This window comes from Lytechinus pictus, chromosome 17 (assembly GCF_037042905.1).
Source record: "Lytechinus pictus isolate F3 Inbred chromosome 17, Lp3.0, whole genome shotgun sequence".
Taxonomy (NCBI): Eukaryota; Metazoa; Echinodermata; class Echinoidea; order Temnopleuroida; family Toxopneustidae; genus Lytechinus; species Lytechinus pictus.
The window spans coordinates 24,410,944-24,428,324 of NC_087261.1; the positions used below are offsets into that span (position 1 = coordinate 24,410,944).

Consider the following 17,381-nt stretch of genomic DNA (forward strand, 5'->3'; position numbering starts at 1 on the left):
TCATTAGATATATATCAGTATCACTACGTAAATTAACCATTTGTAGCCTGTACTTTCTTCAGGTGATGGAAGATTTTCATTTTGCCCCCTCCCCCATTCCTTCCCCATCCATCTGTCAACTTCATGTACAAATGACATGCCCCAATCCCAAAGTTTTCCACAAACTAACTTTCTACAGTATGTACCATATCCTGTGTAATTCCAGTAATCTTTGAAATTGATGGTATTTTTTTTAATAGCTTGTGTTGCCCTTTTGAATACCCTCATCCCCTTCCCCTCCCCTCCCATCCCCTTCCCATCTACTTCCCTTTTCCTTCCATCCCCTCCTCTCCCCTCTTGTTCCTTTCCCCTCCCATTCTCTTTCCTTCCTATTCCCTACCTACCCTTCCCTTTGTTCACTACCATTCCCTTCCCTTTCCCTTCCCCTTCGTTCCCCTCCCTCTTCCCTTCCCCCTTCCCATCCCTTCCCCTCTACTTCCCTTCCCCACGCTTTCCCCTACCTACCATTCCCTTCCCTTCCCCCATCCCCACCCTTTTCTTTTCCCCTTCCTCTTCCCTCCCCTTCCCTTCCCCCTCCCATTCCCTTTCTCTTCCCCTTCTTTCCCCCATGCCCTTCCCTTCCCCTCCTTCCCCTGTCCTTCCCATCCCCTTCCCTTCCACTTCCCTTCTTTTCACCTACCATTCCCTTCCCCCCATCCCCTTCCTCGTCTTTTCCCTTTCCTCTCCCCCTCCCTTTCCTCTCCCTTTCCCTTCCCCTTCCCCTCTCGTTCCTTTCCTCTCCCATTCCCTTTCCTTCCCTACCCTGCCCTTCCCTACCCTTCTCTTCCCCTACCATTCCCTTTTCCTTCCCCCATCCCCACCCTTCCTCTTTTCCCCACCCTTCCCTCCCTTCCCCTTCCCTTCCTTTTCCTCTCCCATTCCCTTCCCCTTCCCTTCCATATCCCCACCCTTCCTCTACTTTCCCCCTTCCTGTCCCCCTCCCTTTCCTCTCCCTTTCCCTTCCCTTTCCCCTCTCGTTCCTTTCCCCTCCTTTTCTCTTCCTCTTCCCTCCCCATCCTCTCCCCTCCCCATCTCGTTCCTTTCCTCTCCCATTCCCTTTCCCTCCCTTCCCTGCCCTTCCTTTTCCATTTCATAATGATCCCATCACTTGTTTTCTTCTTTTTTTCAACTTCATAACTCCATGTATCATCCTGTATCATCCAATCTTAATCCCCTCGTCTTTGAAATCGAAGGCCATTCCTCGTCTTGCCCTCCAAAATTCTCGCCCAGGTTCAAGGATCGGTCGAGATGCCTACTGGAGGTGTAATAAATGACTCTTCACTCAAAAAATTTGCAATGCTCCGTTGAACATCTGCTGGCAAGTTGCATCGGATGACATTGAACGTAGTAACTATACCTCCACGGACATGTAGCCAGTTTGGTGGTGGTGCTATGGTGATTGGGGGGGGGGGTAGAGGTCGTGTTCACACTGCAGCTATTTTTGCATTTTGATGTTGTTTTATATTCATTTTAATAATTTGATGGGCAACTCAACGATGCATTTACCCCCAACTCTCCACCCCCCCCCCCCCCCCCCGATTCAGACTTGGACTATTCCATGCTTACAAGAATGACCGAGGCAATGTTTTATAGCGATGCATGTATTGTAGGCCTTCATACGTATGTATGTGCAAGGATGAGACAGATCTTTATTGTTTCGTGAATACTGAAACTTGATCATACTCTGCACTGAAACTTTGATAATAAATTCATCTTCTCCTGAGAATTCAGTGAATATGCAGGAAGTCCCTGTCAACAGAACTTATTTAATACGAAAATGATCGCCCTTGCCCTTCTTTGAAGTTTTTATTCATACACTAACCCATGGGTTAAACTGGTTTTGTCAGTATCATTTATGCCTGATTACCTCCTTGTGAAAAAGCTAGATGATAACAATGGTCAAAGATGTTCAAGATGGCGGAATATAAATGACAGCGTATAGGAATAGAATTGATATGTACTTTTGTGTATTCATGAATTGACTTTGAAGTTTCCCGAGGTCAAACTCAAAGCATCAATATGTGAATAAGGAATGGATGAAGGATGCCTTTTAATGGAAGCTGATCACACACCATGTGCAGGAGATAATCTGGATTAAACACATAGCCTACTGTATGTATGTCAGAATCAGATTTTTGGTGCATTTTATTTGGAGATTGACACTTTACTGCATCAGTTTTGTTGTCAATAAACAACATAGTTGAAGAGGACCTCTTGGTTTGTGTGTCATCAAAGGTATGGATTCTTAGTGTCAGGAATAGGATATATATATATTTTTTTTAATGTTTTAAAAGTAAATCCCGCCCATTAACAAGTTTGCAGTTGCAATGAAAATTTCACTTTATTGTTGAGATAGGCCTATTTACAGATTTTGAACATTTAGTCAAGTGCACAAAGTTTTGAATTAGCAGCACATTTGGTCATTTTGAATATAAATTTCTGTTGAATTTGTATTTACAATGTAGGTTAAAAGTTTTGGGACCAAAGAAAAAGTCCCATATTTTTTATTTTATTTTATTTTATTTTTTTTTTGGGGGGGGGCTCTACCCTCGACCCTCTTGATGCCCGCTAGTCTCTTTGCATGCTATACATGTACATGTGTTGGATAGTGGCACAAGCCGAGGCCTACGTGTTGGCCTAGGTATGTATGGCCCTTCAACAAGACTATTTGAGAACCGCTGATCTACATGTAGCGCTTACATAAATTTTAAATATCATTTAAATGGGTACTCACTACATATACATGTAGTTTGACAGAGCTCTGTTCTTCCCCCTCCCTCAACCCCTACCTTACCCTCCCCTAAAAAATCCTGTCTGAAAGGCACCACAGTGTGTTCACACAACTCTTTTATTCCTATTCCTACTGCAACCTAAAGTACACCTGAAAGAGGTTTCTTGGGCGAACCAAGAAAACACAGTGCTAACGGCCCAGCCAGACACAATGGTCTGAATTCATGAAGGTGGTTCTTATTCTTAAAACCATCTTTCAACTCATGGTTTATGCAGATTTCCTGTATAAATTATGCTTAATTTAATACCGCATTTATTTAAAAGATGTCCAATACTGATGCGCGCTTTTGTCACAGTGCGCCAAATTAACGCCTGTTGCCATGGTTAAGTACGCTATTTTATCAGTGAGTCCACTGTTTGAAGAGTGTACTCATTAATTCAAAACAGTGGACTCATGAAGCACGCATCAGCATTGGACATTTTTTGTTAACTTTGGGGTAAATAAGTGTAATTTATACAGGAAATCTGCTTAAACAATGGGTTCAACCGATGGATTTAAAACCACCTTTGTGGATTTGGGCCAATAAGGACTAGTTTTGTCCTGTTTACACTGCATCCCTGGTCGCACAATTTCTTGCTAATGAGAATGGGCTCAACTGTATACATCATGAGCCATATCATGATCATGTTCATGTAATGCATTAATGTGTCTCACTTGCCAGTTGCCAATACCATCTAGACACATTGACAAAGCAATAATCCACCTGAGATTAATAGATTAAAGGTCTTAATCTTGGCCAACAGGTGATTGTGGATTAACCTGTTCGTTTATGCATGCACACGAGATGTAGGCAAGTGGCATTAGTTCTCTCTTCTCACATGCCAAGAATCGACTACAGTTATTTGTTTTTGCTTGTTTGTTTTTTGTGAGTGATTTGTTTTTTTGTTGTTGTTGTTTTGTTTTTTGCTTGTTTTTTTTTATTGGGGGGGGGGGTCTCTGGCAAATTTTTGTTACTTTATTACATTTAGTACATACATGTATGTATTTCATTTTGATCGTACTCCGATGGGGGGGGGGTGTGTTTGTGGCGATTTTGCCACGCTGTTTGTTTATTTGTCAGTATATATTTAAACTTACAACAAATCTACAGTGTGGAGGTATTTTGTAACAGGACAAATTTTAAAATTAATTGATATACTCCTGTACATGTATATTTTAGCACTTTTGATGTCTGCCAAGTGTGCAGGGAAAAATAACGGTGACACGACATTTGCTAGGACTGTGACAATCGCTCCAGGCTTTATTTCTTCTATTAAAGATGTAGGGTTAGGGTTGCAATAGGGTTTTATGTTAGGTTTAGGGTTATGTTTAGGTTATGTTAGGTTTAGGGTTATGTTTAGGATAAGATATAGCGTTTAATCAAGGTTTGTGTGAAGTTGATCATTCCATTAATGTGTGGAATTTACAGCGGAGCAATCGTCGCCGGAGCAAATGTCATGGGACCAAAATTAGAGCTACATAGTACTTGCAGCGAGAAACCTGTGTAAATGCAGGTAAAAAAGAAAAATAAATTATGCAAGCCCCGATTGCACACTTTTTAGAGTTTCGTAACAGTGCAACTACAATGGACAGTTGGTTTAACATGTAGGCTGATTATGAACCCTATAGTGTATAGATGTTTACCCTGTCTGTAGCCTTCAATTGGACATTGAATTCAACCAACAACAGAATTATCAGACTAAAAAGCACCATCAACAATGAAATAACCATTCTGCAATACTATTGTGTTTTTCCATGAAGTATAAGCCATGGTCCTCTGGTCTTTTGATTAATCAGTTAGATATATATGAGAGCCCATACCCACTGTGTATAGAAATACATAACATGTGGTTTACAGTTCAGTAATTTCATATGAACAGTCTTGATTGCATGGGGTCTCTTTAGGTGGTTTCAAACGGCCTTGATCATAAGAATCCCCGTTAAATTTTAGGCTAAAAAATACCCATTAATTATTCCTGCATTCACACCGCCCCGAAACACCCTTCGGGATAAGTTCCTGAATTTACGAGCATGCGCAGTATGGTCTTATAAGCAGGCAAGGCGCGAGATTCAAAATCACTAGCCCAGCAGCCACCCATGGCGCCCGCGCCCAACTACACGCTGGGCTAAAAGTTCCCGTAAATTGCTTTCACATTGCCAAAATACCTGCGACCTTGGAAAAATCCCCGCGAAAGTTCTCGTAATTTTGACAAGTACCTACTATTTTGTGGGTATTTTCTTTCGAGGAGATTACGCGTAATTTGCCTTCACATTGCCAATATTACCTGGTATTTTCTGATCGGGGTAAATTTCCCAATCAGAAAATACCTGGAACTGACGAATTTCGAGGCGGTCTGAAACCACCTTTTGTTGAATGTTGTTTATCAAGATAGTTTGCCAGCTTAATGAAGAATTAGTAAGCATGAAATGAGACAGTCATTTTGGAGCAAGAAATAATTTGAAGTTGATGGTCAAGAGAAATTTATACAAGACACCAAACAACAAACAAGATATCTACCATGATTATCTTTGATGATATTGGTAAGAAATGATTTCAGTTACACGTGTACATTAATTACTGGTAAATATGAATATACTCTTTTGTCCCATGTGAGGAAGAACCAGTTTTTTTCCTGTCAAACATAGAGGGAGCCCTAGTCTTTCTAAAGAAGAATCACAGGCAGTGTGATTGTTGCTCTTCACAATATGAAATTCAGAGGTTTTGCAGCTAAAGATGTCATGAAAAATTGTTGTTTATTTGAAATTTATGTATCTGTGTTGATAGCCAAAGACTTCCAAATTGTCCAGAATTTATCATTTTGAAAATATCAAAAAAAATAAAACTTTGAGAAAAAAAAAATATCCATGACACTGAATACAAAATGCTACAGAAAAAATTCAAATCAGTCCGGTGTTTATTCCTTCTGATTTTGAAATGGTCGTCTGCTAAATAAATTGATGATGATGATGATGGTAATGATGAGAAAGAGGATTAGAAAGAGGATGAGGATAGTGGTGGTAAGGATGATGATGATGATGTTGTGGAGATGATGAGGATGAATGATGATAATGACGATGGGATGACGATGATGATGACGATGATAAATTGTAACTCTATGGAAATCCATCGGTGTCATAATTTTTTCTACAGGAAATTTGCACAATTTCCTTTGTAAACAAAGAGAAGCACAATGAATGCATGAATATAGTTTATATAAAATGTTTTGAACAAACATGAATAATAGTGACGTTGCTGGCCGTCCATAGTTGTGATTGATTGGATCAATCGCAACTCTTTGTAAGACGGGGCCCTGATGTTCATTAGTATTCATTTTATCTCTGGAATTGGCAAATAACTTCATCTTCTGGCAAAATTAATTTTATAATTTCTTCTTCCCCTCTCTCCCCTTCTCTATTTCTGCAGTACTGGGAGTGTTTGCAAGAAAAGTGATACAGCAGAGGACCCAGTTTGGACCATTTGTTGCCCCGCGTGTGCCCTACAAGATTGAACCAGACCCGTTTAGATTACTCTATAAGGTAAAATCTTTCACTTCTAAAATGAGTTAATTTGAGAGAGACAACAAATACCAACACGAAGTTGCCAGGGAAGGTTCTCTATAAATAGCCAAAATAGAAAATTTGTACATTCAAAAAGTAAAGATGTTAACAATTAACATTATCTTATCTCAAAGAATAATTCTTCATCATACTGTCAAATTTTGAAGTTGAAGAATTAAATAAGATAAAGATAGGAGAGTTCTTTGAAATCAGTTTTTCTGGACTTCTTTGGAAGTTTCAGTGAGATTGTACAATGTGCACATCTCATGCTTGAGTGAACCCAAAACTCCAAACCTTGTTTTCTCAGATTTTGAAGCTCTTTCTGAATTCCTTTAACATTCAATCAAGTACTTGAGTAGGTTATTGTTGATCAATTTTGACAAGTTATGGATCATTTTAGGATGTGATTTTTCAAGCTCAATAACAATCTCAACATTCATATTTGGCAACTTATTGTTGGTTTTGGGGTGGCAGGTCGCAATTAATAGTTTCTCTTCAGTCATTTGAGTGCAGATTTATCCTATTTTTTCTGCAATTTTAGTCTTTTCACATATGTATATCAATGCTCTTTGTAAACAGGAATGGATTATGAACTTAGTTTATATTTTACTTAATACAGCTGAGGGTTCAACCACAATTAGGTCTTTATCTTTAACCCAAACCATGTTTTTGCGCTACTCTGTGGCCGACTAAGCGTGTGTCACGGCAGTACGGCGACCCCCGTAGAAAAACATGAATGCTGCTCTCATGTTACACGTGTTGTAACGTAGCACCCGGCTTCCCCCCTGTGACCAACCATGTCAGCTCTAATCCCGCGGAAGCCGTCAAAAACCACAATTGTCGCGAGCAGCGCACCCCGGGAGAGGGGTCATGGGAGATAATCGGCGGAGATAATCTGGGTGATCTCCCCTCTTCAAATGTTGTCATAATCCAAGGGAAAGTGTTGATGAAGTGTGATGGAACAGTGCAGGTACAGGGCTTATTGGGATTTAAAGGTGAAGGCCGTGTAGGTATTAATTTCACACGTTCGATGGGGGCTTGTCTGAGCGCTGGAGAAGAAAACTAGGTCCATGTGCACTCTCCGACCCACCCCGGCGTGAGCGTTAATAGCCAAGCTCGTTAGGCGAGGGGGTCTGCCGAGAAACGTCATATTCAAGGTCATTATGATCTATTTCCTACGGATTCTTGGATTTAAGAGTTCAAAGTGGGATCTGTGCTTTTTCAGTCTTGTTGCACTTTTCTCCACCCTTTAATCTCTGATTAGAAACTCTCAGCCATGTTCTTGTGATTCTCAGCGCTTTCCATGTCCTTTCCTTTCCACTTTTATTCTTATGCTGTGAGTAGCCTATCTACCTTTTCTGCCCATGAGTTTGTAAGTTTACTTACTAATATTTACTGAAATATTTACCTGTTCAAAAATTTGAAACTGATTGAGATACCTTTTTGTTTTAATACTAAAAAAATGTATTCCTTTCTCGGTCAAGTTTTATTATTTATTGATTTTTCTTTGTTGATATGTTTTGAATGTCTTTCCCCCCTCATCCATAAATATCTTAAATCATTGTTTTTAAGGACTTGTACTGTGCATGTCTATGAGGGTAGGGAAAGGATTCTATTCTCTATCAAAACACCTCTTAGACTATAAATTTACAGAAGTATTTCATGTAAAAAGTCTTAAAATAAAGGGCAAAGTTTAAAATATATGTTTCAATCAAGGCATGAAAATAAGTAAGTTGTCAACAAATGTAACTTCCATGAAATGGCAAATTTATTCCTTTAAAAGTTTTTTTTTTCCTTTTTTTTTCCTTTTTGTGTGACTAGGACTAAGTTGTGGTTTGAGGTTTCCTTGTGGTTTGCTTCATATCCTATCCTCAACCTATACCAAACCCTGTTCATATTAGGCTTTAAAGAAATGGTCCGATCTGGACAGTTTTCATTTAGCCAGGGCAGGTAATTTGGGCTGTTGTGTGCCTGGGGAAGGAGGTGGAGGATAGCCCACCCCCCCCCCCCTATTAGTGTTCACATTTTGCGTTTACATACTCTTTACCTTTATGGACCCTTGATCTTGCCGTTGCATATTCCAACATTTCTCAGTCATACCCCGTTTACATTAGTTCCAAGTGGGTTTAATCTGATCTTGTTATATCTAGGCGCTGCTGCACCAGCCAGAGTTTGCTTAATCTTGAGATCTTAGCCCGATCAGCCCTCTTCGCGATTAATTTCGAGATTCTGGAAACTCCTCTCCACCAGCGCAAGAAGAACAATTCGTGCTCGAATGAGGTATCAATGCCTTATGGTCTGACACTGTGAATCTGGAGTGCATCTGCAATCTCGAAATTAATCCCGCAAAATATTGCGATGATTGCATCTCCATTACAAATAATCTTGAGATAGTTCAGATCGGATAATTTGCCGGATCAGAAATAGCGGGACTATTTGAAATCTCGGGCTGGTGCACGTGGCCCTATTGGATCGGCTTGAAAAAGAAAGGGACAATCAACTTTTCTAACAAATAAAATTGCTTCTAAACACTGGCTGCCTTGCAGTAACTGTCTTGTGTTTGCATTTTGGTACTGATTGTGTGCACCCTAAACTCCAAATCCCATGGTTTTAAGCACTCACAGACAGTTGTGAAATAATCACCAAACCAATCAGATTAATCTCTCTAATAAAATCATGAGAGAAAGGCTCTTGGCTGCAGCGATACCGTACCCTGAGCTTTCATAGTCATCAAGTGAGAATCGGTGACAGGTCGACAACAGAGCGCAGGAGACCTGCTGGTGACGCACCCCAATAAAAACATTACCCTTGCCTGCTATGAAATGAGTCATGTTGAATGTTAAAGGATTACGAATGTAGCTTTCTGGTATTTAATGTTGCGATTAGCATTCATATCAGAATGCTCTATACATGGAGAGAGAGAGAGCATTGTGAGCATATGATTTTTATTGAAATCTGAGTCAAGATTTCAGGTCGCATGATCAAGGTCAAAGGTCATTCAGGGTGAATGAACTTTGACCATGTTGGAGCATCAACCTATTTAACCAAGGTCAAGATTTTGAATTTGCAAGATATTCTTGAAAGTGTATTAAAGTCCCGAGTCTGAATCTTGCACAATGGTTATCAAGTATCAGCAAACTAGAATGTAATTTCAGGTCACTAGGGCAAGTTCAGAGGTCACTTGGGGTCAATACACTGGTATCAACTTACAACAAAACTTAACCAAAGTTTAAGATGATATTAAAATCTAAAGCCTTATAATCTTTTTAAGCTTGATATATTTGTTGAGTAAAAATGTTTGGTCAGAGGTCATTTCAGATCAATTTACTTTCATTAAAAAAATTAAGTTTTGTTCATTCTCTTATCAAATCAAATGAAACTCATGCGATAAGGTGTCATTGGATACCACAAATGATATTGAATGAATAAGGGGTTCAAGTCAAGGTCAAAGGTCATTTGAGGTCAATTACCTTTTGGTTTCATTAACAATTAATAAATCTTGCCCAAAAGTCGCAATTATGAAGGTCTGTCATCTCCTTCATGAATGATGAAAACTAGTTTTCAAGAAAACAGAACATTATGGCACCCAAGAGATAATCTTATCTCGGTATTGATATTTCAATTTGAGTCAGAAGTCTGATCAAGTTTATCTTTCATGTGAAAAAGTAGGGCAAAAAATCATTATCACTTAATTAAATGTGACATGCGAGTTTTCTGCGCAAAGGAAATTCTGAGCCTTATGAGGGTTATTTTAATCCCATAATGAGACTCCTTTTACTGATTGAAACAGCAAACGAGTTCCTGTGAATGTTATGTTCGGAAATGTGTTCCCATCAGCCCATCTTTGTTCCATCTCCCGATTCTAACCTGATCAATTCACATGAGGCGGTGCTGCACCAGCCCGAGTTTGCTCAATCTCGAGATCTTCGCCCGATCAGCCCTCATCACTATTAATCTTGAGATTAAAGAAACCCAATCTCCACCAGCGAAAAAGGGCAATTCGTGCTCGATCAAGGCATTGATTTATTATGGTCTGACGCTGTGAATAAATAATCCCGAGTCAAATCTCGAATGCGTCTGCACCTGCAAATTAGCGGGATAATTCGTAAATAGTGTGCTATTTTGCAAATAATAAAAGTCGACTTAGGATTGCAAGCTTGAGATTTATCCAGCGAACTATTGCGATGATGGCGGCTCCATTACAAATAATCTCGAGATTGTTCAGATCGGGATAATTTGCCGGATCATAAATAGCGCGATTGTTTGAAAACTCGGCTGGTGCAGACGGCCCTATGGAGCAGGGTTACATGTAGATTAATTCAAGTCCATTCTATGACTTGGTTACCCACTCCATTGGCCCGGCAGTGTCCCTTTCTGTGATTTTGGTAAAAAGAAGTTTCTAGATTTATTTTTCCCATTTCTACTTTAATGAAAATGTGAACTTTTTACTTGGCCCTTGCACTATACATAATGTAAAAGTAAAATAGTGAAGATCGCTTTGCCTTGTGAACTGGTTTTAGCGTAAGGACACAACCGTTTTCATGGAAGTGATCTTCGTACATTTCAAGTGTGCTACTCCACACACTTTATGTGGAATGCCTACACTGCGGTTTTGAATTTCGCGCGAAACTTGTCACCCCACTGAGTGTTCCCATAGTAACAAGGCCGCTTTAACGTGTTTTTAAAAACCACGTTCAGGTGATCAAATGGGAACGCTAGCAAAGCGATCTTCCAAACTGGTATCCTGAACCAGTTTCCAGTAAACCAGTTTTAGAAAGTTAATGAGAATGGTGTCTATAATCATTGGGTGATGAGGAGGTGCCTATCCGTAGAGGAGTGACATGATGCTGAAACCCCGGAGGGAGCGGGAAAGCCAAGATGATTGTCGAAACAGATTAGGAGGAATTAAAATCCCTGTCAACAATTATTGAATCTATCCTTTTAATATGCTCCCTTCTTGTAGGGATGGATAGGTTGTTCCAGTAGGTAGGATAGGTGTTCCGACTGATGCAGAGCTGCCAAGTATTACTTGTTTTCAGTCATTATTGGTGAAAAATTAGAAAGAATATTGATGGTTTCATGCAAATTTCTGATTTCTAAAGTTGTGTTGAATATGATTTTTCTGTGAAAATATTGGGTTTTTTTAACCAAAATACTGATTTTCAGCCTTTAGAATACTGAAATGTTCTTGATCAGGTTGGCATCTCTGCTGATAGAGTACATTCAGAAGAGAGCACTTGCAGGAGTGATTTCATGTTAAAGGGGAAGTTCACCCTGACAAATAATTTATTGTAAATATAGCAGAGAAATAATAAGAAATATTACCGAAGGTTTGAGAAAAATCCATCAAAGAATTAAAAAGTTATTAGAATTGTTGTTATTCGATTTGTGATGTCATATAATGCGAGCAGCATTCCTGCATAGTAAAATGGTAAAAAATCAACAAAATGTCATTTTCTCAGAAAATTGAAAATGGTTTTTACTCTGTACCTTTTGTATATCAATAGACAACTCATTTCACACCCGATCATGAATAGAAAACCAAAATAATTCATCAGGAACCATTAAAAAAATGAAATGCATGCATTTTATATTGCATTTATGGGGCAGGTGCTCGTTTATGACATCACAATTTAAATAACCTTCTTAATCTTTAATGAATTTTCCTCAAACTTTCACCAATACTTTTTGTTGTTTTTTTTTCTGCTATTTTTTACAACAAACTTTTCTTCATGGTGAACTTCCCCTTTAAAGAATGGGAGATATATTCACCTTGCAGGAGTAGGGGACAATTGCAATCAATTTTCAAGTAAATGTTGGGCTCCCAAAATCAATGATAAGTCTTGTAATTAATTTGCAAATTGCACTCAAATGCTGATCTGTTTCTATTTTAAGTCAAAATCTTTTTGCTGTAGTTGAAATTGATCTTTCAGTTGTAAAACATAAAATTTGCAATTGATTGCAAATATTTTCTTGCAACACTCTATTAGATAGGCTAAAGTGTTCCTAACTTGTTTGAAGGGTAGGGTGTCCAGATGGGGAGGGAGGAGGTTGAGACATGGTGCCAGTGGGAATTGAAGGAGCAATAATGACTGGGGGGGGGGGGACTGTTCACCTATGTGTGTATCTGCAGATTGCACTCATAGGGTTAGTGTAAGGAATCCCGGGGAGGGGGGCATGGGGGCGGGGCATTTTGGTGTGGAAGGGCATGGAATGGCAAATGAAATAAATACAGATGAAATGTAGTTGAGAGGGAGGAGAAGGGAGGGGGGTATATTGATGTGTGGAAACCTTACTGGGGATTTGACAAGTGAGGGCAGCAAACAATGTAATCAGACAGTGACCAAGTTAAAATTCATGTTAAAGGGGAATGAAACCTTTGGAACAAATAGGCTTGTGTCGAAACAAAAAAAATCAAAGAATAAGAACAAATAAAGTTTGAGAAGCATCGGACAAATAGTGAGAAAGTTATGAACATTTGAATATTGCAATCACTAATGCTATGGAGATCCTCCCATTGGCAATGCGACAAGGATGTGTGATGTCACATGTGAACAACTTTCCCTTTGATGGACTATAAAATACCCCCAAAATGTCTCTTTTTGCTTTTATTAAGGTGATACAAACTCTTTATCCATGATGTATTCTTTAAAAATGTGTATTACATGCCCTCCTATAGAAAGAACACATGATCTACTGATAGATGTGATAAAAGAGGAAGTTTAAGTGAAATATATACTAAAGTAATGGGGAGAGTTGTTCACAAGTGACATCACACATCTTTGTCGTATTGCCAATGTGAGGATCTCCATAGCATTAGTGATCGCAATATTCAAATGCTCTTAACTTTCTCATATTTTGTCCGATTTTTCTCAAACTTTCGTTGATCTGTTACTTTGATTTTCTGTTTTCACACAAGCTATCTTGTTCCAAAGGTTTCATTCTCCTTTAAGCAATGTAAATGATAACTACAAAATTTATTAATAAAAGATGAAGAATGCTTTTAAAAAGGTATTTAAAGCATGTCTTGATTTTTTGACACTGTAAGTCCAAAAATGCATTTTTAGGCATTTTATTCCAGTTCAATAATAGATTACATGACTGACTTATTTAAACTGATGTATGAAATATATTTTATTTCATCTCTTATACATGTATATAAAACCACTTCTCAAGCATGGAATTGACATTAATATGGGGTGACCTTGTATTTAAAAAAATCCATATTTTATTGCTGTTTATCAAACCTCTCACACTATTATGAGAGCGTGTGAACACGTCCTTCGTTGTGAAGTACGAAAGCAACGCATTTGACTCATAGTTGTACACACTCTCCCTAGAGGTATCTCCAGCTCATTGTTTTTGAAGACCTGTCAAACACAAAAGACCCCCAAGTCTAGGATTTGTTGTCATCTTGTTTTAAAGGGAGTAATCACTCATTTCGTTTGTATTGTATTTTATCAAATATCAAATATTTCTTATCTTTATCTGATAAAAGTATAAAACATGATTTTGATTCTCCATGAACATGTGGAATTACCATTATCCTATTTTCATCATTGGTCATTATATGCAAATCTACCAAAATGTTAATATTTCACATTTAAAAAAAAAGAGAAAGAAAAACAAATTGTGAGTGCATGGCATGTTCAGATCTCTTATTTGCATATCACCATTGATGTGCATATATCACTGTTTTATGAATCTGATAAAACCTCAAAATGTCAAATACGTGTTTGTTTTTGATGAAATGTGTCAGTGTTTATGTTTGTTTTATTTTTGTCAGTTCGAATCAGTTGATGTTTTGGTGCATTTGACATAAGTGTCTTTTACTTCCAGACACCAGATTTTAAGGTGAAGTGGTCATTTTAATTATTAAAATATGTTTATTTCTTTTACTGTATATTATGCCCACATGTAGTTGTATGTTTTCATTCAATTTAACTCTGTGACTTCACAAATGGAGGATGGGGATGGGATGGTTGCATGATATATATAATCGGGCAGGCATTATTAAACATTGCAAAAGTCCAAAGTTTTAACAAGATTAAGTTGCAATGCATTCATTTTGATTCATAATATGAGTAAATATCTCTTGTAATTTCTCTCTCTGGAAGTTACAGGGGATGATGATGCTGATGCATTAGATGAGATTGAAACCTGTATGCATACTGTTTATTTTTAACATTAATATGAACTGATTTCCAAGGGGCTATAGCACAATTCTAAAGTTCAATTCGGAGTATTCCATTGATACTAAGTACGCCGCCCAATCATTAATTAACTCCCAAATCTGAGCAAGCAGACCAATCGGAGGCGTAGAAATGTCAATCCCCTTGGTCAAATTGGAGCAAAACAATCAAATAATAGGTGCTTGTTTGCATTTCCGAAGTCATCATCCAGACGATTTAAGCAATCAAGGAATCCAACGATTACCTGGCGCAACAAGTCATCCGCAATCAGGCGCAACGGCCGCTCGCAAATGTATCGTAAATCAATTCCCTGGGAGCAAGTTTGCCGGGGCTGAATCGATGGCTCTGTTTTGGAAAACAAAACGTCCATGTGCAAGAATCGCACGCAATTATTCAACATTAACCAGCCAAAGTGCAGGCAAGCGAAACCGTTTTCCCTTCCTCTCACTCCAGCAGGTTTCCCCCCAATAAATATCAAATTTTTTGGAGCAAATTGACTCAACAAATGGAGTGTAATGTCAGGCTTCTCCTCTCTCTGCTTGCCTCTGGCCCTCCGCTCTGATGCTTCTCCGCCGCCGTGACCGACCGCTTTCTCTCTCTCTTCTGCGTGGCGTTTAGCAAATAATTTCCCCGGTTTATGAAATGAGCGAGAGAGGGTATAACAGGACCTGAATTGCCGTCTCCCTTTCCTGCCAATTTTATGGAAATCTTTGTGGTATTGATTATTTCAGGCAAAGAGTAATTCCGCTTCCTTCGAGCTAGAAGTAGGAGTTCAGAGTGGCCCGGTGGCTGGGAACAGAAGAGAGTGCAGGAGCTTGCAGAAGACACCACAATGCCCCTTCCTGCACGCTCATCATCCATGTTTTCTGCATTTCATTAAAAAAAATTGTCACGGACCACATACTTGGGATGTTATCCTGTTTTTAATCTGAAACCGAAGCAATTTAAGCGCCTTTAAGTGTTTTCCATGCGAGGAGGAAGGACTTCCTGATGGTGCACTGTAGGGTGAGATATAGGTCATCCATTGTTGAATGGGTCTGCACATTTTCAGGAAAAAAAGAGGTTGAGAGGGAAGTGTCACTGGAACATGATTTTAATTTCATGAGATCATTCAGTACTCTACCACAGCCTTGCGTTTTCTCTCCTTTTGGAATATTAATTGACAAATCGTGTATGAAACTTGTTTATTTGGTGACATATTGAGGGGTGAGCTTTCAACCAATCACGGCTCTTCATACAAGGATTAAATATGCTGATTATTTAACAAGTTGGGCTTGTGTTTCTTCACCTAGCAACAGAACTCCATATCAGTTGCATATTGAACCTTGTCGGACGTTACTTCCAGGGGATTACGCAATCTCAGTACTTCATTGCGGTTTCTGATGGTAAGTTTCCTATTGGCGAGACTTGCATGGAAGTGTGGATGAAAACCTTCCACTGTTCTGTTGAACTCACCTATGGTGAAAGATTTAGCCAATCAGTGATCACCATGATAGGAATGTTTGTAAAAGTTGGTTTTCCTGTACCTAAAGTAATACTTCGTACTTTTTTTTTAAATTAGCGGCAAGGGGAATTTACTAACTGTGTCAGTTTTTAGTAGCTCACAAAGCAGTCCTTTGAGCATCTCTGTCCCCGCCCCTCCTCTCATCGTATTCTCATTGGTTCTGAAAAGTGTGATTAAAACTGTTTTATTTATTTGGTGAGTTTTGCTGGGTGTTGGCTTTCAACCAATACTTTGTACTAAATTTTGTGTGTGCAAGGAACACAAATTATGTCCCATTTTGGGGAGTAGTTCTTAAAGGTAAATTCCAGTTTTGGGAACGATCTCAAAATGACTTTTTACAGAATTTAATATAATGATCACCAAAGTGTCTGTTTGTATGAATAAAAAATATGTGCCAAAGGATTCTGGAAGAAATTGTGTAATTGCTGAGAAATAAGCAAAATAAGCACGGATTCGGTCACTTCCGTCGGGTCTTTATTCCAGCAATAATAATACACTGTCTCACGTGTGCCTATCTGTGTTGGCGATCTTCAGTGTGATCGTTTTAGCTAGATATTATGATTTCACAAAGTTCAGTTTATGTAACTGTACCAGATCTAGATCCACGATGATATATCAATACTTTACCTTGGTTTTACAGACTTTCTCACGAAATCAGTGTTTTACTGCAACTACTGTAATTTAGCTTTAAAGCATTCCTATGAGACTGACTCTTTGCCCCCTCCCCCAACCCCCTTCTCTCATTGTATTTCCCTTGGCCGATATTCACAAATGGATATTATAGGTCACATTTTTGTGTGGTTGAGAAAATGTATAAGAAAAGGGTGAAGGATGTAGTTTGAGAATATACACAGATGGCATAAAGACAGAACAATCCAAAAATATTTAAATTGTTTACAGTTTGAGCTATAAATTGACACAAAGGCTATATTAGATTTGCATTGACGAAACATTTTATGGATGATCGCAATTTCATTATAGTACAGAAGTTGAGACTCAAATTGTGATAGACTATTGATTCTCAAATTTATCATGCAATATTCATCAAATCATGAAGTTCTTTATCTGTAGAATACATATTTGCACTTTTTGTTATGTTTTGGATGCGCTCGACTCGGCTATCGCAAAAATCAAATGCGATGGGATGAAGAAAAAAAGAACAGGAATTGGTGATTTACTCCATCTAGTGGAATGTCTCCGTTTAGTTTAGTGTTTGATTTGCCTGGCTCTAAGCAAGATTACCAGACACAATTGAGGAGAGAGTTCAAAGTTATATGAGTATTTCTTACATGGAAGAGGAACATATTAGAGGTGAACA

General features: G+C 38.6%; 1 protein-coding gene across 1 annotated transcript; it reads right to left on the bottom strand.

Annotated features, from left to right (window-relative positions):
• Positions 1 to 496: 496 nt before the first annotated feature.
• Positions 497 to 835, bottom strand: LOC135157361 (sperm protamine P2-like). Its single transcript, XM_064112603.1, has one exon. It carries the CDS (start codon positions 833 to 835, stop codon positions 497 to 499), a length of 339 nt encoding a protein of 112 aa, XP_063968673.1.
• Between the last annotated feature and the right edge of the window lie 16,546 nt (positions 836 to 17,381).

Coding starts and splice junctions, on each gene's coding strand:
- LOC135157361 (XM_064112603.1), bottom strand. CDS start 835: ATGGTAGGGGAAGAGAAGGGTAGGGAAGGGCAGGGTAGGGAAGGAAAG.